The 25,820-nt window shown below is 43.9% G+C and overlaps 1 protein-coding gene across 5 annotated transcripts in view; it reads left to right on the top strand.

Annotated features, from left to right (window-relative positions):
- Positions 1 to 25,820, top strand: part of ALG9 (ALG9 alpha-1,2-mannosyltransferase) — a 118,781-nt gene that overhangs the window by 12,993 nt on the left and 79,968 nt on the right. For 4 of the 5 annotated variants that reach the window (XR_012155956.2, XM_078849917.1, XM_073321219.2 and 1 more), the window contains exons 9-13: positions 7,706 to 7,828; positions 11,364 to 11,518; positions 14,252 to 14,381; positions 15,666 to 15,813; positions 18,159 to 18,288. Coding sequence is in view for 4 of the 5 variants with exons in the window: in XM_078849917.1 (XP_078706043.1) it covers positions 7,706 to 7,828; positions 11,364 to 11,518; positions 14,252 to 14,381; positions 15,666 to 15,813; positions 18,159 to 18,288 (686 nt within the window). In the remaining variant the exon portion in view is untranslated. The remainder of the gene's footprint in view (positions 1 to 7,705; positions 7,829 to 11,363; positions 11,519 to 14,251; positions 14,382 to 15,665; positions 15,814 to 18,158; positions 18,289 to 25,820) is intronic. The other variant, XM_073321220.2, reaches the window with a different exon arrangement.

The following is a 25,820-nucleotide window of genomic DNA, read 5'->3' as shown; positions in this document are numbered from 1 at the left end:
CCACAAACTCACTCTTCTGCTGGTAATAGCCCATCCAAAGTGACAACTCTCTTCACAATGTATATGATAATCAAGGTGGGCCATTTCCCACCTGGATTTGTGCAGGGAATGGCCCACCTTGATTATCATACACATTGTGAAGAGAGTTGTCACTTTGGATGGGCTATTACCAGCAGAAGAGTGAGTTTGTGTGTGGGGGGGCGGAGGGTGAGAGAACCTGGATTTGTGCTGGAAATGGCCCAACTTGATGATCACTTTAGATAAGCTATTACCAGCAGGACAGTGGGGTGGGAGGAGATATTGTTTCATGGTCTCTGTGTGTATATACAAAAAGAAAAGGAGTACTTGTGGCACCTTAGAGACTAACCAATTTATTTGAGCATAAGCTTTCGTGAGCTACAGCTCACTTAGAACTTTAGATCTAAAGTGATGCAAGTATGCATCCGATGAAGTGAGCTGTAGCTCACGAAAACTTATGCTCAAATAAATTGGTTAGTCTCTAAGGTGCCACAAGTACTCCTTTTCTTTTTGCGAATACAGACTAACACGGCTGTTACTCTGAAACCTGTGTGTATATAATGTCTTCTGCAGCTTCCATGGTATGCATCCGATGAAGTGAGCTGTAGCTCACAAAAGCTCATGCTCAAATAAATTTGTTAGTCTCTAAGGTGCCACAAGTACTCCTTTTTTTTTCACCCACATTTGTATATTTTCTGTTTGTTTTGCTGAATGCTAAGCTAAGTTGCTTTGGATGAGTTTCTAGCTTTGAAGTTCTGGTGCACCACAAACACATCACGGGATGTCTCAGCAGCCTACACTTCACAGCAGAGAACTCTTAGCAGCAAACCTGTTTGAGATCCAATGTGACTACATCGTATTTCATGTGTGCCTAATTTTGTAAATTTCAGGTTCTCCCCAAGGTACAGTTATGTTTTCCTCCACATGTTTTATGAGCGTTATTCAAAGTGGGTGGTTGTACCAAAGTGGTTGTGTGACTCATCCTCTGTCTGAGTAATATTGGTTACACTCTTAAACCAAAGCAAGAGCGTGCTGTGTGAGTCTGTTTGTCATCTTTAATCCTGTTTGTGGCTGTTCCAGTCTCACCCAGACAGGGTGCGGAGCCCAGCATGTAACTGAGAGCACAGCCCCGAGCCCTTTCACTTCTCATAGGTTCTTCACAGACTCTTTGGTTCCACACTGTGTCTTGGGGATCTCCTCGCTTCTGTGACAGTGCATGACCTGAGCTTTGCTGGCATGCAACAGAAGAGAGGTTACCAGAAGGGCATTTGCAGGAATCTGGAGAAAGACATAAAGGTTAATTAATTCTGCATGCTGCTGTTTGTTATGACAGTCTTGCTGGAGTTAGGATGGGCTTTGGCTTTGTATGAGTTACTCTTGATCTTTGTTTGTTTCTCTCAGACATGTGAATGGGGGTGAAAAATTGCTCCTGACAAGTGGCAGACATTGACTCTGAAAGGGGAGCAATAATAATGTTTAGCCCGATATATCTCTTTTTATCTTTAGAGCTCTTCATGGAGCTTATAACACCTATTCCCCCCTATTTCCTTTGAGGCTGGTACTATAAGAATCCAGCTCAGAAAGCTGAGGCACAGAATAGGGAAAGTGATTTGCCCAAGATCGCAAAGGAAGTCAGTGGCAGAGATGGGACTAGAATTTCGTTCAGGGGTTAAAAATTCAAAATGGATCAAAGCAAATTTTTTTCACACGAGGTGCAATTAGACTGCGGAGCTGATTGACCCAGGAGGTTCTTGAGGCCTATAGCTTAGCACAATTCAAAAAGGAACTGGACATCAAGAACATCCCAAGTTGTCAAAATTATTGATAAATTTGGAAGGGTAATAAAACTTTCTGCTTCAGGTTTTAGGCCGATCTCTATTTGAGACCTATTTGAGGCTTGGGGCAGATTACCCCACACCTGCCTATCAGAGGGGTTCTTACACCTTCCTCTGAAGCATCCGGTGCTAACCACTGTCAGAGACAGGATACTGGGCTAGATGGAGGTGGGATTTGATCCAGTCTGGCAATTCCTATGTTCCTCATATGGGGGCTCCTGGCTCCCAGCTGACCTTGTGCTATTAGAAATGAAGGAAGAGCTTTTTGTGGGGGAGTTAAAATCAGTTCAAATGAGGGATCATTAAAGAGGCTGCTTACAGGGGCTGCAGTTAAATAGCCTGACTACAGGAGACTGGGGGGGTGTCTGAGGAAGCAGCAAGATCTCCTTGTTGCCCTTCTCAGACAGAGCCCGCTGCACGTCTGATAATGCTTAGGCCAGACTGCGGCAGTGAATAGTTTCTAATGCCATCTTTGCCTCTGGCAACTTCTGGCGGGTCTCAGGAGTATCACTCAGATAGAAGGGCATTTCTGGGTGGGGCAGCACAGTGATTGGTCTCTAGTGGTACAACAGGGCAAGTGTTGCCCTTGCCAGGGACCTTGTTCTCTGCAGTAGCGATCTGAAATGTATTGCAGTGACTCCTATGTAATGGAAACTTCAGACACTTTTCTGATGGGGTTTGGTTTGGCTTGGGCTCATCCCTGACCTTTCTATGCTGGTGTGTGAGCTATTTCTGGTGTCCTCTGGGAACCAATCCGTTCTAACGTATTTGTGCACAGTGACATTCGTATAACATCTTCGTACTAATAAAAGAGCCTCAGTGAAATGTCTGCTGAATGCTGTGTGGGCAGGAGGCTATATGCCATAATGCTATATGTTTAGAGAGCTGTATACTGTTTGTTTGTAAGGAAAAGTCTTACCACCCAGGGGGATGAAAAGGCCAGGCAGGTTCTGTTGGCTTTGGAATGCCGTCCCAGCTTTCATGGAAACGGGATAAAAATCTGGGAGCTGACGAAGCACCAGGTTGCACCATCTTCAGTGCCAGGATTAAAGCACTGTTCCTGGCCCATCAACCCCTGCGTTCCCTTTACTGATATCACTGGAGTCTGTCATGAGGTGGCTGGGCCTTTAAAGGTATGTCTACACTGGAATTAAACACCCATGGGTGGCCTGAATCAGCTGACTTGGGCTCACAGGGCTTGGGCTGTAAAATTACAGTGTAGACGTTTGGGCTTGGGCTGGAGCCCAGGTTCTGGGAATCTCCCCGCTTGCAGGGTCCCAGAGCTTAGCCTCAAGCCTGAGCCTAGTGTCTATGCTGCAGTTGTATACCCCCACAACCTGAGCCCCGTGAGCCTGAGTCAGCTGACACAGGTCATGAATTGCAGTGTAGACATACCCTGTGAGGGGTCTAGGTTCAGTTCTCTGAGTCTGGTTTCCTCCCAGATAGTGTGATCACAGGCTACACCTCTTTAGTGCATCGTACGTGAGGGAGAGGCTGTTACGCTCTGGGTGGGCACAGATGACAGGGAACATTGACATAACCATTCTATTTGGATTCTCATGCCATATCCATAAAAGTGGTATCTGGACATGGTGGTATATCTTTCTTGCTTACAAGCTGAGATCCTGCATGCAAGAAGAGCGTTTTTTCCCCTCTTTTCTAGATATTATTTTCCCCCTGATGGAGGCACTCACTGTAGTGAATAGTCCACTGTCAGCTGTCAGATTTCTGTGTCCGTGGGGACAGTGGCTCATATGCAGATATCACTGATCCGTATTCTTGAGGCTCTAAAAAGATGAGCAGTTGGAGAAAATCATTAGAACTAGTAGCCGAGCAATAAAGAGAACAATGAGAGTTATTCCTTTGTTACCGTGGCCCAGTGGATTCGTCTGCTGAGCCCGTCCCATTTATGTGATGAGTGTTGGTTGTGACTTGTAATGCGGTTACACTTGGGAAGCATTTGGGGAATTCACTGGAGTTGCATCTGTTTGTATAGCACTTAGCACAATGGGATTGTGATCCATGGCTAGGACTCTTCTGTGCTACGGTAGTACAAATAAATAATAATAAGAAGAATCTATTTTATCTGGCTCATTGAGTTTAAAGGTTGTAACAGCCCCTGAAGTAGAACACAAGGCTGAATGTTTTCTGGCTCTGGAATGCTTAGTAATCACTCTTGTGGGTTCTTATATGCAGCCTGCTACATCAGTGGTCCCTACTGTAAATACTGCACTGCTCTGTTTCCACCACTTGCAGCTGCTTTTCTCCCTTAATCCACCACTGTTAAACTTGACGTGGCACAATGAGTCCATATGATTTGCATGGTTTATTCTTCTGTTTCTGCTTGAATGACTTGGGAGATCCCTTTTAGTCCTTTATCTTACGAATGTCACGCTGGGGAAGCTTATTCCCACTGCTCTGTGGAAGGATAGTTCCCCCATCCCCGAAGAACTCCAACAGTGGCAGGATTTCTCCTTGTGTGTGGTGTTCTTTTCATTGCTGTCGTGTCTCAAGTCACTTTGTGAATGACAAAAATAAAGGCATTTTGCACTGGGAGGCAGAGAGACTGAACGTGTCTGAACGCTTGAGTCAACACAGCGACCATGCCTCAAGCTTGTGTTTTCTACATAAAACCTTGCATCAGCGGGTCACTTAACTAGCCCATGTGACGCATTATTCCTGCCTGATTTGGCTTTTTTTCTTCTGAGGCACAGCAGTAAATTTGCCTTTGGACAAGGAGAAAAGGCTCCAGCTCTTAGTCCTTAAGAGGCAGTTCAGTCACGCTGCAGCAAACTTTGGGAAAGGGCCTCTGCATCAAAGCACTGCTCCAGGCCATTTGTCTTCTGCGTTGTCATTGGAGTCTGTCATGCGGTGGCTGTGCCTTTCTAAGAGGAGTCTAGTCCCAGCTCTCATCTGACCCTGGTTTTCCCCCAGATCCTGTGACTGTGGTCTAAAGCAAGGCCTTGTGGTAAGGGAAAAACAGGATGTAATAGGCAGGTCCTGTCCTCCTCAGGTATGGGGAGAGACCTGAGTAGAACAAGGCATCTCGCCATTGGAAATAGCTACAGGCGGCTGTTAGGTTTTTTTTTCAGGCAATGGCCCGTGAAAGGCTGACAATTGCCTGAACCCCTGTGACCTAGAGGAAGAACTCTGAGTATGAGGGATAACATTGCCCTGGCAGGTGGGCTGTGGACACCTAAAAGACAGTTCATAGGTTTTGGTACAGATGGATAAATGAAGCCAGAGGGGAAGGCATGGACAGGTGGGGACTGGGTTTCCTGGGAGATAGTGGGTGTGCTAAAGTGGGTTATTAAACAGATCCCAGGAGGGGAGACTGCTGCAATGTTGGCCACTGATATGCCAGGTCACTGGAGAGGCACACAACCCCCTTGCAGCGAAAAGGTGTGTTTCGAGAGGGGATTTCCTTCCACCTTGCTTGCCCATGCCCCTGATGCTCCATCCAACACTGAATTGGCCCTGAGTTTGGTATGTCACAACTCCTTCCACATCAGCATTGCGACTGCAGTACAGAATCCAGTAGCTGCTGGGCTGGGAAGAAACCGAACCCTTGTTTACATAGAGAGTTCTCCCACAGGGAGTCCATTCACCACTCTGAGTATCCGAGTGTTTCTTCTTCCCACGTTTTCTAAATTTGGGTGTTCCCCTTTGAAATCTGAGAGTTTCCCTTTAGGTTTCCCTCTCACAAGGTGTAATCATTTCAGTTAATAATTAATACCTAGCTCCCATATATCTGTTTTCATCAGTAGATCGCAAAGCGCTTTGCAAAGAAAGTAAGTTGTTATCCCCATTTTACCTGTGGAGAAACTGAGGCACATTGCAATGTGTTACCTGAATGTTAACTAACAGGCTTCAGCTATATCCACAGTTCAGAGCAGTAGGACGTAAACAACACAGCTTAAGTCTTGTTCTTGTACTGAGATTGGAAGCTTTTTGGAGCAGGGATTGTGTTTTTGTTCTGTCTCTGTACAGCGCCTCGCACAATGAGATTCTGGTCTTATGACTAGGGCTCCTAGGAGCTACAGTAATACAAATAATATTGTTTACATTTAATTCCCCTCCATGTTATAGGCTTTTCTCTTATGTACATAGCTCTCAAATGTCCCGGATTTCCAAGGCGGGCACTCATTATAGTCTCAAAGTTACCTACATTCTGCACACATTTGGTGTCCCTTTCACTTGGGTTATTCAAAATTATAGACATCAGAAATAAAGAATCATAAAACAGAGGTCATGGAAAGGGTTATTGACACTGGAGGAACAAATCCCACAGCGATTGCAAATTTACTGTATGGATAATTATTGTGCACTCATCCTTTTGGGTCTTCGTCACATTCTGTGTCCCGTGTTTGGGCTTTGGCAGCAGGCTGAGAATTATACTCACCTGAGACTTCGAAGGTGGTGATGTGGGTGGGTGGGGACTGAAGTTGAATTTCTGATGATCTCTCTCATTTAAAAAAGAAAAAACACTACAATACATTAAGTTGTACAAGCTGCAGAGGTGTCAGGTTTTCCTTGCTGCTTTTCCGTTGTCTGATTAATTTCAACACAGACCCTTTTTAAGTGGCTCTGATTGCAGGAAATTGCCACCGCCTGTGACACATGTCACAACAGTGCATTGATTAAAGCCCCCGCATGTCATTTACTGATTGATTGTGCTAATCATACCAAGAAGGTGGCAAACGTGCAGAGAGGAGCTGGCATTCCCCACTGTTCAGGATTTTAAGCATCTTGAATTAAGAGTACAAACGAATGAGAAGTCGGACTGGAATTTTTGTCAGTTTGCATCCTTTCAAGCTTGCAACCAACCATGTGTCATGGCAGTAGGAGGGGTTGAACTGTTTACTGAACAAATGTTTGTGTCCTCCCATTAAAGCTAAACTGTAGGAAAAACAAATCGACACAGGGAAACTTTAGAGACTGAAGATGTGTGTAACTAGCAGGTAGATGAATTTTACAGCAGGTGTCCCGGGTGGATAAAGTGTGAATGCAAGCTCTTTTCTCTTGTTTGTTTGTAAGAAGTTTTATAGCTCTGGCAGCCTGTGAGACAGCATCGCTCCAGGCAGTAACAGTATCTTAACATCCAGGGCTTCTGTAGCTGCCTCTCGCTTGAGGAGCTTCTCTGCTGCAGTGGGTGCTGGTTTGGAGAAGCAGAATCTCTTGACGTTGTCAGTTCTAGATGCCACTTTCTCATCGCATAGGTTTTCAGAGTGGGATGATGGCTGTCCTGTGTCGTTGCAGCAGTGCTGTGCCTTTGCATTTTGAGAGGTGCCCATTCTTTTGGGGCTGATAGTTAGAATGTCCCATGGATTCATGAACAGCAGGCAGTGGGTATAACATTGAGGATTAACTGTTATTAAGAGGAAAGGAAGAGACAATATGTTGTGTGTATGTTTTTGGTTAATCCCCAAAGGCAAAAACAATGAAGTTACTTGTATGGAGATAGCGATGTAATACTTGGCACTCTGGCACCTTCAAATCACTATTGACTAATCCTCCTGGCATCGTTATCCCCATTTTATAGCCGTGGAAAGAAAGGTGGAAGTGACTGAGAAAGTCACACAGTAAATCAGTGGCAAAGCCAGGATGAGAACCCAGGAGCTGCTCAAATTGGATTCATGCTCATTCCCTAGACCACACTGCTTCTCCTACTGTAAGATGCTCCTCACCCCGTTCTTCGGTTTCAGCTCCATGGGGTATAGAGAGAATCAATGTCTGAAGCTGCTGATCACTAATCATGGTTGGGCAGAGAGAGAATGGGGGTGCCATAACATCCAGTCCTTTTAGGCACTCATGCTAATTACCTTTTGTTTCTCTCCCCTCCTCCCCCACAGGTACCGAGCCCTGGTCCTTCTATTTTATTAATGGTTTCCTGAACTTCAACGTGGCTTTTGCCTTGGCCCTGCTTGCCCTGCCGCTGACCTCCCTCATGGAGTGTCTGCTACAGAAATTTCACGGTGAGTGCGGCAGTTTTTGAGAGCTGAGCTCCAACAGCCCATGTCTCCCAGATCCTTGAAAATAGGAGAGAGCTTATTTGCTGTATATGCAGCTTTTCTTTCTTGGAAGCAAAATCAGGGTCAGGGAACGCCTTACACAGCCTGGTTCCAGGAGCTCATTATTTGCACTGCGCTGTTTACCCTACAATGAGTGCAGGCTGGGGACAGAGGCAGCAAATTACACCTGAACTCACAGTAGCATCCGGCCAGGGATGGAACACTATTGTGACTCTTTAAGGACGATCCTTTCATTCCCTGTGCCTCCCTCTCCTCTGAAGAGCATTGTGCTGTCAAGGCTGAAGTACACCGAGTAAGTATGACAAATTGTACAGCCGCACGCTCTTCAGCCACAGATGCAAATGCTATAGAAATAACCTTGACAGAAATTTAGGGGAAAAAAAATACTCGTAGTTATTTCCATCTTATCTTCGATTGGAAGTGTCAGCCCTCAGTTCTCTACACTTTTCTACTGTTGTTTTAAATGCGACTGCCAAGACATTTCAGAAGAGAGCTTTGAGAGAACAGAGTTGGGGGTTTTTTTGGATCTAGTTTGGATTTTTCGGGTTATTTCTTCATAAACCATTCTAACCCCTACGAGCCACCCATTTCCCTTGATGCTGCCCATATAGAGCATGATCTTGGAAGAAGTTGAGTAGTGAGCACTTGAGTGAATTGTTGAAGGCACTCTGCACCTTGCAGGATTGAGCCCACGTAGGGCAGATTTGTGAAAGGCTTCTCCCTAAATTAGGAAGTCTCTTGCACTTTAATGTACCATTCACAGCTGTGCCTTTGAAATAATAGTTAAGTTTTTTCCTTGAAATAATTGAATGTTTACCTTCATAAGGGAGCAAATGAGGTTTAAATTCTCAGTCCTATTACATATCTCTGCTCTAAGGGATAGTAGCAGTGGACATACAGTTTTATTGTAGCCCAAAATATGGCACGTCCAGTGGTGCTGCTGCTGCTACAAAATTATAGAATTAAATCCCATTTTGGTAGATTTTAGCTTCATAGGTGTTCAGGCCAGAAGGGACCATTATGATAGTCTAGGCGGACATCTGACTTTCAGAGGGATCACTTAGTCCATAAATTACACTGTGAAAAAGCAAAACATTGTCCAGTTCATATTGGGTTTCTCTTAATTCAAAGGATGTCAGTTTAACTCATGCAGTTTGGCAGGATGCTCTTCTAAAATACCAGGGTGGCGGGGGAGTGGTAGAAGAAGAAACCCAGTGGTTGCATCTTCCCCTGGCTGCTGCTAACACATTTTCCCCAAGGATGGACACATGCTGAATTTTAGGGGCAGATAGCAGCATCATGATCAGCATCTCCTGTTAAGATTCTGATTATGTATGAAGAAAAGGAGGACTTGTGGCACCTTAGAGACTTAACAAGTTTCTTTGAGCATAAGCTTTCGTGAGCTACAGCTCACTTCATCGGATGCATGCAGTGGAAAATACAGTGGGGAGATTTTATATACACAGAGAACATGAAACAATGGGTGTTACCATACACACTGTAACAAGAGTGATAAGGTAAGGTGAGCTATTACTAGCAAGGGGGAGGGGAGGACCTTTTGTAGTGATAATCAAGGTGGGCCATTTCCAGCAGTTGACAAGAACGTGTGAGGAACAGTAGGGGTGGGGAAATAAACATGGGGAAATAGATTTACTTTGTGAAATGACACATCCACTCCCAGTCTTTATTCAAGCCTAAGTTAATTGTATCCAGTTTGCAAATTAATTCCAATTCAGCAGTCTCTCGTTGGAGTCTTTTTGAAGTTTTTTTTTGTTGAAGAATTGCAACTTTTAGGTCTGTAACCGAGTGACCAAAGAAATTGAAGTGTTCTCCGACTGGTTTTTGAATGTTATAATTCTTGACGTCTGATTTGTGTCCATTTATTCTTTTACGTAGAGACTGTCCAGTTTGACCCATGTACATGGCAGAGGGGCATTGCTGGCACATGATGGCATGTATCACATTGGTAGATGTGCAGGTGAACGAGCCTCTGATAGTGTGGCTGATGTGATTAAGCCCTATGATGGTGTCCCCTGAATAGATACGTGGACACATTTGGCAATGGGCTTTGTTGCAAGGATAGGTTCCTGGGTTAGTGTTTTTGTTGTGTGGTGTGTGGTTACTGGTGAGTATTTGCTTCAGATTGGGGGGCCGTCTGTAGCAAGGACTGGCCTTTCTCCCAGGATCTTGAGAGTGATGGGTCATCCTTCAGGATAGGTTGTAGATCCTTGATGATGCGTTGGAGAGGTTTTAATTGGGGGCTGAAGGTGAAGGCTAGTGGTGTTCTGTTATTTTCTTTGTTGGGCCTGTCCTGTAGTAGGTGACTTCTGGGTACTCTTCTGGCTCTGTCAATCTGTTTCTTCACTTCAGCAGGTGGGTATTGTAGTTGTAAGAACGCTTGATAGAGATCTTGTAGGTGTTTGTCTCTGTCTGAGGGGTTGGAGCAAATGCGGTTGTATCGTAGAGCTTATGTTCAAATAAATTTGTTAGTCTCTAAGGTGCCACAAGTACTCCTTTTCTTTTTGCGGATACAGACTAACAGGGCTGCTACTCTGAAACCTGTGATTATGTATGGAATTCTGTTAAGAAACGGCATTTTAATGTACGGCATTTCTTCCTGAAAGCGTACACTAGAGGGTGCTGCTTGTGTCTGTTCCTTGAATGTGGCTGACATACTGTCAGAAACCAGTAAAAACTCAGTTGGAAATCCTATAAATGCAGGTTTCCTGCTGCTCACCTAACACTTGTGTACCTAACAGCAGGAACCATTCTTCTGGGTGCTTTCTTCTTATTGTTTGTGAAATGCCTCTATGCTTATTTGTTTAACTCTGCAGCTTTTAGAAGGGTAGGGAGACAGGATTTAAAGTTGCATTGAGCAACCTTGTCAGACAGACTAAAATTCAGGGTAATTGTTGTTGTTTTTGAATGAATTTTTTCTTGCTTTACACAAAAAAAAGTTACTTGAGAGATCTTATATGCATTGTTTTTTGCAATGAAGCAACAAGGGTTTTGGAAATGCCAGTACCTAAACAACCACTTCAGTTATTAGGAATATAAGCTTCATTGGACTCTCTCTCTAATCCCTGGATGCGCTAGTATAGTACAACGAAGCAAACAGCAGGAATTTTTGATTTCCTGCTCAGAAGCTTCAGGTCATGATGGATTTAGTCTCTTCTTCCTGGGATTGGTTATAGGCTCATTATCCAGATCCTGCTTCTCCTTCTTTTGGGTTCTGGTTTCCCTGCATTCTGGGACCTTTAGGGCATCTGAAGCCTACAGAAATCCACTAAGCAAGCTTTCACTCCTGACTGATTTCTTGCTGTTTTGGCTGTGATATGGAGAGTGGAAGTGCTGCTTGGGATTGAATAGTGAAACGTTCCATTTGAGAGAGAGAGAGAGAATGAAAATTAAGGGAAAGCCCTTGTCTTTATTTTACTAGTCTCATGAGCCTTGATTGACTGATTTATGTTTCTTTCAGTCCAGAATCTGGGTCGCCCATATTGGCTTACGCTGGCTCCTATGTACATCTGGATCCTGATTTTCTTCAGTCAACCCCACAAAGAGGAGAGGTTTCTGTTTCCCATATATCCTCTTATCTGTCTCTGTGGAGCTGTGGCGCTCTCTGCCCTACAGGTGGGTTTCAGTGGGAAGTGCTGTGTGTTATAACCTGGTACCTAAAGGGGGTTTAATTACCTGTTTACTTCTATATCATTGCTCCCGAAGGCTTGGGAACATCTGCAGAACATCTGCTGCTGCAACATAATCTGCAGTAATCTGCCTAGTTCTGCAGTGTACATAGTGTAACTCCAAGAGCATGATGTGCAGTCAGCTGTATCTGATGGTTAGCTAGTGGGGTTTGAGTTTTCGGAATGTGGCACATAGATTGATCATAAGGCCCTGGGATTGAAAAAACACAACCATTCTAAAGTTAAAATGTGTACGTGTTTGCTGCTTTTACAAAGTAGTTTGCTAAACATAATCCTCCAGTTCTGGTTGATGGAGAACTTGTGCAGAATCATTCGATCCCCATCGAGCAGTGATGCAGCAGCAAAATTGGGGAGATTTCCCTCCCCAAATGGCATAAATTTATGAATAGAATGTGCTAATGATGTAAAAATCTTGGATTAGCCTGAACTGTAGGCTAAGGATGTTGAGTGTTACCACCAAATATTAATATGCATGACATTTCTTGGGTGTTCTGCTTTAGCACTGAAACAGCTCAACTGCCCTTCATTAGAAATTCTCTCACATAGTGTGAGAACAACCTTGGCCCAATCTGGAATAGTCACTGGCCCAAATGTTCTGAAAGGTTCATTATTTGATGCAATCTCAGACAAGCATCCAATGTGATTGCATTATAAAGCCATGAAATTTGACCTTTGTGGCTGGGCTATTCAGAAATCCTTGTTGAACTCCAAGATTTTCACCATTCCCTTATTTAAAAGGAAAGTGGTATTGTTTAGGCATTAGGAAACTGCTATTTTTAAAGAGCTAAAAAAGTGTTTTAATATAGATTAAAACACTTTGTAGAGTAAAGTGTTCCAGATCAGTAGAAGCTTTCACAGAGCTGAAATTATTTATTTCTTACCCATGAAAAATACATATGAATGAACATAAGAACAGCCATACTGGGTCAGACCAAAGGTCCATCTAGCCCAGTATCTTGTCTTCTGACAGTGGCCAATGCCGGGTGCCCCAGAGAGAATGAACAGAACAGGTAATCATCAAGTGAACCATCCTCTATCGCCCATTCCCAGCTTCTGGCAGACAGAGGCTAGGGACACCATCCCTGCCCATCCTGGCTAATAGCCATTGATGGACCTATCCTCCATGAATTTACCTAGTTATTTTTTGCAGTCACTCGTCTTTATAGTAGACTCTTCCAGCTGCTCCCCTTGGCTCTGCCATTATCTCCTATCCTGGGTATACAATACCTCTTGCTGTTTCAGTCCCAGGCCCCACTCCCATTACTGCCAACACCCTTGAAACCATGTCTCCAGCACCTTCAGCTATTGTGGTGCTGGCCTCTTACCCAGCGCTGCCGATTCCCTGTAACCCCGACCTGTAGCATCCCTTGCTATTGCAGTCCCTGGCCCCTTATCCAGCCCTGCCAATGTCCCACAATCCTGACCTGCAGCAGTCCCCGCTATTGCCATTTTTCCCACACGCAAGCTCTGCTAATGTGCAATTCTTGAGCTGCCTGCTCCCAGGATCAAGCCATGTAATACTAGCAGTTCTTTAGCAATTCTCAGCCAGGGCTATGTGCAGTAGGAAGGCCCCTGAGAATGCGGTGGTTTGGGACACCTGCCAAACATGGCTGCCGGATACTCTGGTGTGTATCTCTGTTCTACATATTTTAACGCCACTTGATTTACTTCCAGTATGTAGGAGCCATCTGAGAATTTAAACTGCTTCCCTGCTAACCATACAAGCTTGACCATGAAATAACAATCCCGCGGCTGCTATGAGACGAAAGCAAATGATGCAAGAGGAGTAGAGATCATTTTAGGACAGGAAGTGAATAATCCCTCCTGTGGGGGAGGGGCAGAACCTGAGTGTGTTACACACCGTTTCTTTTGGGCCTGCCCCAAAAAACCTGTCAGGTCATCTATAGAAGAGCAGAAAAGCCCTTAGAGGGATTAAAAAAGAAAAGAAAAAGTAGGCAGGACTGTATTTAAACACTGCTGCAAATGCGCTGGTCCCGCACATCCCTGCACCTTATTTCAGGCTATGGCTTGGTGTTCAGGTGGGTGCCCAGGTATTGTGTGACAGCAACCTGGAAATGGAACTTCTTTAAAGAGGGAGCCCATCCAGATGGAGAAAGGAGAGACCCCGGGTCTAGGAGAAAGCCTGGTGAGAGGCACCCGCAGAGAGCAGTCGTAGAAATCTCAGCCGGGACAGGTTTTGGGGAATTGCCAGGCAGGAGGCCTGGTTTGGAGAGGGCTGTGATGCCCGGTAAGGAAGAACTCCTGGGAAAGAGGGTTGAAAAGTGTTTGTGATGAGTTCAGTTGAACAGTTCTTGAAATAAACCAAATTTCCAAGAAGGGGATGTGATTGAACCAAGTGAACCTCTACGCATTTTTTTTTTTGAGGAGCCAAGTTGGGGAAACTGAGGCCGCAGACACATGCACTGACTGTGGAAGCTGCGTCTGTTACAAAGGATTTTTTAGAAAATGGGCTTCTAAAAAATTAGTTTCCAAAGAATTCAAGTTGAGAGTGTCCCTTTAACTTCACCACATCTTGCATTCTGTTTGGAACCCCTTGCTCTCCCCATTGCAGGTGGTGCTCTCCCCAGGGGTATTGGGCTGGATCTCTGTTCAGCGGCATCATAGGTTTAATGCCTTTAATATCTTTTTGTCCCTTCAGAAATGTTACCACTTCGCATTCCAGCGTTACCGCCTGGAGCACTACACAGTCTCCTCCAACTGGCTGGCTCTGGGGACAGTTTTTCTCTTTGGGCTCTTGTCGCTCTCGCGCTCTGTGGCTTTATTCAAAGGTTGGTGTTTTGGGATGGTCCAGTTCTTGAACCCAGACAGTTGCAAGACAGTCCAGAGGGGACTTCCCGTTGAGAGACAAACCCTGATTCTGCAAAGACTTAGGGCTTGTTCTGCGCATAAAAGTTGTCCTACTTTAACCATACAATACGGTAATAGGTGCAAAAACCCTCCACCTCAGGGGATAAGATGTACCAGTATAAGGCACCTTTATTCCAGTGTAACTGTTTCCTCACTGGGGCTTGTACGGGTAAAAAAGAATCACACCCTAACCAACATAGTTATACCAGTATCATATCTGTGTGTAGACCAGTGCTTACATATGTACTTATCCTTACACGTGTGGGGCCATACTCAGGAGAGCACTTCAGCATGTAAAGCTTGTACTTAAGTATGTGATTAAATGCTTTCCTGAATGGAGATGGATTTAAGCATGTGCTTAATGTTAAGTATGCGTGTATGTGCTCTCTGGCATGGGGCCAGGAGTGGTCCCATTAACTTCAATGGAGCTTCTCACCTAAATAAAGTAAAGCCTGGGCATATTTATTTGCAGGATTGAAGCCAATATACAGTAGTGACAGGAGAGTGGTAATAAAAGTGCCGTGTTATAGCAAGGTACTGAAATGGGATTTGGATCCTAACTACATTTAAGTGTAGATTATTTTATTTATTTATGAAGCTATCCATTAAGAAGGCCCTGAAAGCACTTGAGGTTTTGTATGAATATTTATCTATAGTGTTATTTTTATATTTATTTATTTTACTACATGCCCATCCTTTGCTCTGGGTGAACATGCAATATTTCAGTTACAGTCATCTAGCAATCACTCTATGTTCATTAAGCCAAGGTTAGCAAACCTTGGCTTGTGATTGATATGAACTTTTATTACTTCAGCAAAGCCCTTGTGGAATCTCCCTTTTTATGTTCTTAGCTAAGTTAAACTTCTTGAACAGTGGAAACGTGTGGCATGGGGAAAGGCCTAAAATAAAATCCTCGTGTTATTAAATAACAAGGGCAGGAATGTTCATGATTTTGGCAGCTTTTTGTGGACAATGTGGTAGATGTTGAAGCAGGTCTTGCTGTAATATCGCATGTGGGTTGGTGTTAGTCTTAATGGCACATGATGCCATTGGGATGGGTGCTCTCTAGATACCAGAGATAGGTAGCTGGGCATGTACTCCAAACGCTCATGACATTTTGATGGGAGGCTTAAATATAAACAAGTCAAGCTGTGAGAATACCACCTGCCTTTTCACTCTTTGTTTCCAATCTTCCTCCTCTTTAGGGTACCATGGACCTCTCGACCTGTATCCAGAATTTCATAGGATTGCCACTGATCCGACTATTCACACAGTGCCAGAAGGGAGGCCGGTTAATGTCTGTGTGGGGAAGGAGTGGTACCGATTTCCAAGCAGCTTTCTCCTGCCAGATAAGTAAGTTGCTCATCATAAAGGACCCGATTCAGCAAGATACATAAGCAGCTGCCCGGCTTGAAACTCGTGCCACTGATGTCAACTTGTGTGCCTGAAGTTAAGCCCCTTGCTGAACTGGGGCCAAAGTGAGAGCAAGATGTGCATATCATGGCGATTAATTTCAGAAACAAAGCCTGCCCTTCCGAGTGACGCTACGTGACAGGCAGATTTATCAGCCCTACCCAACTGGTGGCTCCTCTCCCCAGGTCTTTTAGCTACTAAGTCCCTTCTGTGCAAATTCTCTATCTTGGTCTGTTTGTCCATGTCTGCTTGGCTGCGTTTAGGGGCAAGGCTGTTGGTGACTCGCCTGTTGTGTTCAAGGTTCCCGAGAAACATAGGAACTCAGGTTAGACTGCAGACTGCATTCCTTTAAACTTTATGGAGACCCACCGGCAACAATTATCAGACTGAAATAACATTTCAAGGCCACAGGGTACATGTACAATCTTAATTTGTTATCCAAAACATCAAATGTAGTTAATGCACAAGTTCAGGACGGCATGGAAATAGCATAAAATCATTAGTTTTAAGAATATGCTTCTCAGGATGCAGTTTGTAGGATAGTTTTGACAAGAATTCATCTCACAAGCTGTCCATAATGCCAAGCCCTCAGACTTGTGTCACATGTACCAGCGATCTTGGAAAGAGTGACTCACCTGTTTGCTTTTCAGATTTTCAAAATACTTTAAATTAATTAATTCTTTGAGCCATGTGCATGGATGGTAACAATTGAGATTCTTACAGGGGTCTTGTCAAGACTGTTTTCATCATTCTGAAATGATGTACTTTCACTTACTGTAGTTCACAGCCATTCTGTTTGAAGCTGAATTATGTTTTTTTTTTTTTTTAAAGTGGTCTTCCAGCCCCCAGCACACGGGTTTGTTATTGTAGGATTGCTTATGAGCAATGGGCAGCTGTTGCTCTCTTAAGAAGCAAGGCCTTTGCTTTGGAAAAATCTTTGGACATCTGTAATGGGAGGAGGGGATTTTTTCCTATTATGATGGGTCTCTGAGTAAGGAATGGGCAGCATTACTACTGCTACTTAAAAGGAGGTCAGGAAGATCCAGTTAATTTCATTTCATCCATTTCCTGACACTGGTAGTTGGCTTTCTGCATCCATCTTAGGGGTATATCTTTAAAACAGCATAGGGTGTTAGCCACCAGAACCCTGTATACTGCTTTGGGGTTGTGTCCCAAAAATCCCAGCTACTCTTTCCAAGCAATTTTAGCTAATGGCCCTTAATTTTAGGTGGAAAGGTTAAAAAAACGCAGCAACAACAACCGAGCCCTCCCTCCCTCCACACAACCTGTAGAACTGCAAGATAGTACAGTCTGTTTACAAAGATGGTGTTCATGGGCAAATGTCCCACTGCTTTGCCGGGCTTGCAGACAGCAGTTGGTGATTCCCCAGTGAAGCAGTTGTAGTAGGTGAGTACTAGGATTAGTTCTTGAAGGCCTGAAATACAAGCTATTCGGGCACAAGTGGCTGCAGAAGCCTGCATTCCTTAAAACCATTGGAGTGTTTATTTAGGAGCAAGCTGAACAAAGCTGTTCCTTTCACCAGCTGAAGTGCCTTGCTCCTGGCTGGCCTGGGTTCTGGTCTAGCAGATGTGGCCAAAATTATTTGATTTGCAAATATTAAACAAAGTTCAAAAGTTAAATGTGGATGGAAAAGGCCTGATGCCAATTTCAGTCCATTGTTTCTGAATGTAGTTTAGCTCCCTGACTGTAAGCCTCCAGACTCCTTGAGTGGTCACCGCAATCAAAATGCATGTCCCCGACATACTGTTCTGGCTCATGCCCGCCATGTCTGGTAACTGGTTTTATTATTAAGGAAGCTTGCCAGGATTAATGGAGAAGAGAAGGCTGGACATAGGACGTGGGTGGGCTTGTGTTCCCCTTTGTGCCTTGTGTATCTTTCGTGAGCTACAGTAATATATGGGGGTTTCTCTTGTGTTTCCACTGATGGCTCAGCTATGGTTCACTTGTTCCTTAAGTCTGAGTGCATCTTGTGAGTGAAATTTACAAGAATGAGGGTATATTCTCTTTGTTTTCCCATTGACCTCAGTGGTTCTTACCCATGTGCTTAAGTCCTTTTGCGAACGGGGTCATCTTGTCTAGGTGCAACTGAATTTGGTGGGTTGGGGGCTGCCTCTGTGCATACATCTAACCCTTGCTGCTTTTCTAGCAGGACTGTTTACTCGTTATACTGGAAAGCCTCTAGTTATGCTTTGTTTTCTCGTTACAAAATTCTGGTGGCTTCCACAGTTTCATTTCAGGTTTTCCCCTCTCTCTGTTTCCTGCAGTTGGCAGCTCCAGTTCATCCCATCAGAGTTCAGGGGCCAGTTACCGAAACCATTTGCCAAGGGACCAGTGGCCACACGGATTATTCCTGCAGACATGAATGACCAAAACAGGGAAGAGCCAACCAGATATGTAAGGGCTACCCACTTGTCGTCTTTTTCTTTCTTCATCGTTATTAGTAGTACTGTAGTTGCCCAGGAATCCTCATCATGGGCCAGGACCTCATTGTGCTGGGGCTGTATAAACCCCAAAACTGTTTGCCAGTGGCATTTGGCTGTGTCCCAAAACAAAATCTGTTTGTTTAGATGTCTGTATTTTACTTGTAAATCATCTCTGTATTTGTCACTGAGCAGTGAGTGGGTGACATTTTCCTTTGCACTTTGGGACCTTTCTTTTAAAACTAAGTAAATAAAATTGCCCAAGAGAAGAAACAGAAGAAATAGGAGTTTAGTCCAGAGCTTCACCTGAAACAGTTGGGACCCTTGCACCGCTGATTTCAAAAGGAATCTGTTAAGATACACCATACTGATGTAGGTTATTAGTTCCTTTTCCAGGTTGTCTCATGTTACATAACCAAAATACCACTTGCCCCCTGACCAGTTGTAGAATTCTTTAGCAGATTAAGTCAAAGTACAGAAGCAATTTTCTGAGGACCCAGCCTGTTCCCCTTTTTTTTCCCCTCAAGGCTTCTTTAGAGGCACAGCTTAGAGTGTTTAAGTGACCTAGATAAAGGTACTAGCTGTCTCTGTCTTAGGGTTCCATAGTATCTGAGCGATAATCTGCATGTTTTGTTTGCAGTTATGTTTTGCTTCAGGCTGGAGATTTTAGTTGGTTGTGTGTTTGCAAGCAGCTGGCAGTAGTGATCATATATATTGGTGCCGTTGGGAGGCTGCTCAGCTGACCTTTTTATCTCCTTTGGGTTGAACTGTTGTCTAGAAAGGAGTACCAAGCTAAATATGTTTTTTATTCTTTTTTTCTGAGATCACTATAATTCTGAGCCTAGATAAATACAGTTATGTCTCACCTAACCATTATGAGTGGGAATGCCTGGAGTATTGCATTAGAAATGTTGGCCCATCCATCTGTCCCTCCTATCTGTCCCTCATTACCGAAGTATATGAGTACCTCATGATTGCTAATGTATTTATCCTCACAACACCCCTGCGAGATAGGGAAATGGCACTTGCCTTATTTTACAAACAAGGAGCTGAGGCACAGAGAGGCTAAATGACTTGTTCAAAGTCTGTGGCAGTGTCAAGCATTGAACCTGGGTTGCAGGTGACTGCTCTAACCATGGAGCCATCCCTTCTCTTGTCAAAAGGGGTGAATGAGATGAACTGCCAAGAAGCAGATGATGCCTTTCCTCCTCCATTCTCAGCGCTCTGAAGGGTGCCCTCTGTGCTGTCCATGACTCTGTGGGAAGCACTCAGATTAGCAGACTGGATGTAAACCACATACCGCTGTTGAAGTCAATGACACCTGCTCATTTACACCAGCTGAGGATCTTGGCTCACTGTGGCAGTATGACAGAGTCTGCAGATTTGATCTCCAGAGTAGGGTTGAATCTGATACGACAACATTAGAGGAAATTGTACAGGTAACAAAGCGAGAATCAATCTGCAGGATTCAGGCTCTGTTGTTTTAAGATCTATTACATGGTTATTGGAAATGGGAAGGAGGCGGATTCCCACCTGAGAGGAGCTGTCTACTGCAATGCATTTAATTTACAAAATCTTTAACTCGGGCATATTTTTAGCGCAGACAGCTGGCTGGTGCACAGCCTGTGACTAATGAAACAAAACACATTTTTGTTTCATGGTTGTCTCTTCATGTCACCCTACAATTTTGTTATTTCTGATGCAAGGAAGAAGGACTGGGATATGTTTATTCAATGCAGCCACTTTGAGAAATACAGAAATTAGTTACTTGATGTAAATTTTAAGTGGAATTTTAAAACTAACCTTTGATTCTGAGCTGCTAATAATACCAGGAGAACTGAGATGTCTCTAGAACTAAATGAGCTGCCAGTAGCGGTGGCATGCCCGGATTCCAAAGACAGACAGACACAGTCAGTAAGCATTGGAAAGAGCAGCCAGAATTGTGCATGGCAAGTAAATCTAAGAGATATGAGCCTATTGATATATTATAGGAGAGAGCGTATATCTCATGAAGCGCTTATCCACGCTACGGACAAGACAAAGTTGAGTAGCACTTACTCATGTAAGTTGTCCTGTTGGATCCTAAATGCATTTCTCTATGAAACTGTGTTAAGGTGGCGCTGATCGGTACCATCTGTTACAGGGAGGTGTTGGCAGGTACCATAGACCAGACTTAAAAGCTGAACTTTTTTTGAAGGTCCTAACCTTGGAGAAGACTTCTTTATATTTTGTTTTTACTTTCCCCACCCAGTGCCTAGCCATCTTTTGAAAATGGTCAAGGACCCAAAGGCTAAGCTAGCCTCATGTTAGAGTTGTTGACTTGAGCTATTTTCGGATAGGATTTTCTGGGTTCTGCAGGATGCATTTTAACTCAGCTCTGCCTATGGTAGAGCAAGCAAGCTCCTGTATTGCACTGTGTGGTTAGACCATCATCCGCTCTGTTCCATCCATTAGCCAGCAAGGGCCGTGCAGTTGGAGCATTATTACAAAAGGGTCGTGTCTTCCACCTGTTTAGCATGCTTTGTCTCCTGCTGCTACTCAGGAAGTGGTCATACCCAGTTCTTTTGCATCACTTTACAGAGCAGCTGCACCAGATTAAAAAAGACGGGGAGGGGGTGGTTGTACATTTAAAATTGCCCCTGGCTCTATTCACTGAGAGTGAAATTCTTCCCTGTGGAAAGGGCCTGTTTAAGGCCTATGCACCACTTAAGTTCCATTTAAGCCCCCAGAATAGGGTGCATAGGCCCTGTGGTGTCTCTCTGCCCACAGGTGAATTTCACACTTCACTTCAGCTTAATCTATAAGAGTAAGGTAAAAGCTACTCGGGAAATATATTGTGTGTCAGAGAAATCTTTTGCATTGGAAGCTTCAGTCCTATTGAGGGAGCATCCAGGAAAAGAGGGGGGTGTTAGAGCTTGGTATTTTCGGATGGTTTGCGGCAGTTTGTTTCTCTCAAAGGGACTCTGTATAGCTTTAAAAACAAAACATCTAACAAACAAAAATCTCTATGGGCCTAGAATTCTTCCCTCTGACAATGCAAGAAGTTGATTCAATATTCTTCTTAGCTGAGTTTCCTGCAGTGTAATTTCAGTTGGTGTGCAAGTGCGATGCCACTGAGCCATCTGGTCTCCTCTTAATTAAATTGTTTTCAACATAAATTTACCGCAAACCCCAGTGTTTCTCTAGGAAAGTGACTCTAAAACATTCAAAAAAAGAAAAGGAGTACTTGTGGTACTCCTTTTCTTTTTGCGAATACAGACTAACACGGCTGCTACTCTGAAATAAAACATTCAAGAAAGTTTGCAAGACACACTTGTGACTCAGCACACTGCAGAAAGGCCAGAAAGGGATAGGGTCAGGGACTAAAACTGAAAAAGAAACCCAGCCTTCCAAGGCAGCACATTCCTGCTCTCTGCTGCTTCTAACAAAGTTTATTCAGGAAGGTTAATTCCTGGGGAGCTGCTGTTGAAAACATAGCCTAGCTCATCTTGCCTTTGATTTGATTAATTAAAAATCTATTTACACTTCCCTATTCATCACTTAACCTCCTTAATAAGACAAACTCCCATAGTGACTGGTGGTATTTGCGCCTTTCCTGAAACAGCTGATGATTCTTATGTCATTTGGTCTTTTCTGTTTCCTTGAGCTGACAAGACCCTTGCACTCCTTTAGTTTGGTTCATTCTTGAGCAGTGATAGTTCAGATTGTGTTCAGCTGCCTTTAATTGGAAGAGAAATGGTCACTAAAGAGATGTCACCCAGTGACACCCTTACAGACCTCCCTCTATACGGTGGCAGGAACTGAGATTGAAACCCAGATCCACCAGAATTTTGTGATTATTGCCCCTGACTCCTATTAAGGTCCCTGCTCAGCAAGGGATGTCCTTTAAACATTGATCTCGCTGAGCCCCTCCAGGCTGTTGTACTTCTCCATCTCATCCTTTCCTTCTCCAACTTTTTCAAATAGACTGAATCCTCCCTCAGAGAAATGCCTCCTTCTGCTGACTGACTCCTTGATCTTTCCTTTCCAGCCCACCCCACCTTGGTGTCTCAGGCAGGTTTCTGCAATAAGCCCCTCTCAGATCACTATGTCTGGATCCCCAGGGGGCCATCATCCATGGATATCTGTGCTTAGGGAATCCTGCTATGGAGTCCTCTCCATGTGCTGTGGGATGGACAGGAGGTTACAGTGTAGAATCTAGGCAGAGCTGCTGGGAGATAAACAGGGAGCTGGATCTTATGCCACCAATTGGGCAATATTTTTCCTCAGTTGCCAGTAAGAGGTGCCTGGTACCTTTCTGCACTGGATAATAAATCAGAACAGTTGTGGCTTGGATACTGTATTTTGTAAAGGTCTTTATCGAATTGTACAGAAAGATAAACACAGTAGGACTTTGACCCAGCACAAAATGCCCTGAGAAGTCTCTTTGTACTCCATAGTACATTCTTTACATTTCGGTGGTAGGTGCCCTTATTTGTATTGGTGGGAGCAGAGAGCGAGAGAGACTGCTTTATTCTCCTGTTCATCTAGTGGTGGGATTTTGCGCGCAGGCTCAGACATCAGCAAGGCATTCAGGAGGCATCAGCTGCCATTTTCAGTTGCTCGTCAATTTCATTGTTCTGTGCTGATCTAATTGTGCCCAGATTAGATGGAGTGACATAGCAGCCTTTTAATATTTTTATTCCATCAGGTGCATGGATAATGGCAGTAAATCACAACAGAGCTGTTGCTGTTATAGTGAGAGAGTTCACATTTTTACCTGAATACTTTTCTTGTCTTTCCCCTTCCCCTCATGCTTCACCACAGTAGAAATGTCCAGCTGTCTAGTGAGAATGGTCCCATGCACTGTAAATTTTTTTTATTGAGCAGAACAGCATTCTGCCTCTGATTCTACTCAGCTTGAGGAAGTCTCTGGCAATTTAAATATAGTTTATATCTGAATATATAAGCTCCCTGCTGCCTTCTCCCCAATCAAAGCAGCCAAACTAGTGCAGAATGCTACTACTGATTTTATGTCTAAGCATTTTTTATCAAGAATCTCAAAGCACTTTATACATTTTAAATAATGAAGTCTGACAGCCCTTCCAAGAGATAGTTGGGTATTGCTAACTCCATCTGACAGAGGGGAAAACACGGAGGTTGGATGACATGCCAGAGGTCACAAAGCCAGGAACAGAAGCCAGGAGTCCTGATTTTCAGTCCTCTGCATTAAACACTAGGAGTAGAATTTTCAAAATGGCCTAAGTTCCATTTTCAAAAGTGACTTGAGCAATTGCAAGCCCGAGTCCCATTGCCTTTCAGTGACATTCAGGCTCCTAAGTCACATTTGAGAATGTGACATAAGTTTTTGGTCCCTTAGGCACTTCTTTGAAAATTCTAGCCTAGATCAACTTCCGTCTCAGAGTTGGAAATAGAACCCATCGGTTCCTATTATTGGTCCCTAGCGCTATCTGCTTGACTGCTCTCCCGTCCCTTTATGTTTAGTTTTCTACACAGTGTAACTAATCTTTGAACTACCTCCTATAGAACATAACTCGTGAGTTAGGGTTATTTATTAAATTTTGTCATAGTGCTAAAGAACTTTCGTAGCTGACAGCTCATGTTTGTGTTAGCCAACCTTTCTCTGCCTGCAGCCTCTAGAGTGTGCCTGTAGGAGATGCCACAAGAGGGAATAGCAGCATGGAAAGACACAGCGGCGTAATGAACAGCACAGCCTGTCCGTATCAGGGAGTGGTCTTCCCAGCAGGAAGGGGATCTTTATATAACCTAGGCCCCCTGAGGACACTGCCTGCAGTTCATTTACCGGGAGGTCACAAATGTAATTCAGTTTTGTTGTGTTGCTTCCTTGTATACAATTTCATAATTCAGCTGAGTGTTGCCAAACTTTTCTGTAAGGGCAAAGCAGCTGCTGGCATCTTTGACTGCTGATAAAAGCATGAATGCAACAATATTGTGTCCATATGATCCTGGAAGTGCAGTATGATGTCCACTCCACTCAATATGGTGGTGAGGATCAGCAGCGAGGCAGGGTGGTATTATTAATGCATTAACCCAATCAGGTTGTAGCACAGTTATGCCAGGCTGCAAGCATCTTGCCAGAGATACTTATTATTTCCTGTGAATCCACTTAAACTCCAGGCAAATGTGCCAGTGGATTAGCACAAATGTCTGGCTGTTTGAAGTGGTTAACGGATTACTGTGTACATGTGAGATCGATTGGGCAGCCATTGTCTCTGTGCATAAAACCAGATATCTTGCAAATATGATCATAACTGCAACATACATATTTATGGGAGGCCAGACTAGAGAGCATGAAATGGAAATGTCAGCCTGACGTTTTGTGCTAGTAAAGAGCCACTGCAAGTGGAAACATAAAAAAACCATGAGTCAAGCACCCAGAATCATGAGATTATCTTAAAAATGTGATTTTAAAAAAAATAGTAAATATTGGATTCTTTTTATTTACTTTACGTATATTGGGCCTTTAGAGTACACTCAGGTCATTTCCAAGCTTCTCTTCACAACTGTGAGGCTGAAAACCTTTTTTTTTTTTTTTTTTTTTTAAGTGAAGGCTGAGATTCTCACAATCATCTGACTCCGGCATCTGGGGCTTTAATATTGTACCAAATACTGCAGCTCTCATGGTAAAATCATGAGAATTTACAAGACTGGAAATCCCAAGAATCTGAGAGCTGATGCCAAGTTAGAACAGTGAGTGGAGCTGAATAGCAAATAACTCCCAAAATCTAGCTCAGAAAATGCAAAAATATTAAAGTTGAGAAATCAAAAGTTAGGAAATTCCTAGAGTTGAGGTTGCTCCCACTATGCTAGCTAAGCTACAAAGCACATCCTACACATTGCATCCTACATATAAACTATAAACATTAATGTAGTGATTTTTGTGATTAGTGACTTATATTGACTGTGCAGTATAGCTTACTGTTGTGTGAGCATTTGAACTCTAGAATTCCGTTTCTTACATATTGAGGAAGGGGGCAATACATGTTTAAATCAGTAAGCAGTGAGGAGTTGGGTTGTGATGCCAGCCCATGACGCGCATCCTTCTGCAGGAGGAGCATCCCATTTGCACAGACAGATTTGAGGCTTTTGCCCTGTTTGTAGGGAAGCAGGGAAAAACGGCTGCTCAGTTGGGTTTCACCTTGTTTGAGGACCATAGGAGACACAGTGACCATCCCCCACTGACTGTCACAGCTGGGAGGTGGAGTGTGCGATCACTGAGAAATGGCTTTGGAAGAGCCGCCTCAGTGAAAGATCCTCCTGATCTGCCAGAGGTGGGGGTCAGACTCTGACTTACTTTCTCGAGAACAGCAGGGGCAATTACCTGCTGATGAACCTCAGCCTCCTGTAACTGCCAGCCAGGGTAGGATTCGAGCATCTCTCAGCCATGAGTGGATTGTATCCTCATGTGAGGTAGGGAGGTGCTGTCCCTGTTTTAGAAAGGGGAAACTGAGGCATAGAGAGAGGCAGTGACTTGCATGGGTTCAC

This window comes from Lepidochelys kempii, chromosome 22 (assembly GCF_965140285.1).
Source record: "Lepidochelys kempii isolate rLepKem1 chromosome 22, rLepKem1.hap1, whole genome shotgun sequence".
NCBI lineage: Eukaryota > Metazoa > Chordata > Testudines > Cheloniidae > Lepidochelys > Lepidochelys kempii.
This window is presented reverse-complemented; position numbering and strand designations above follow the sequence as displayed.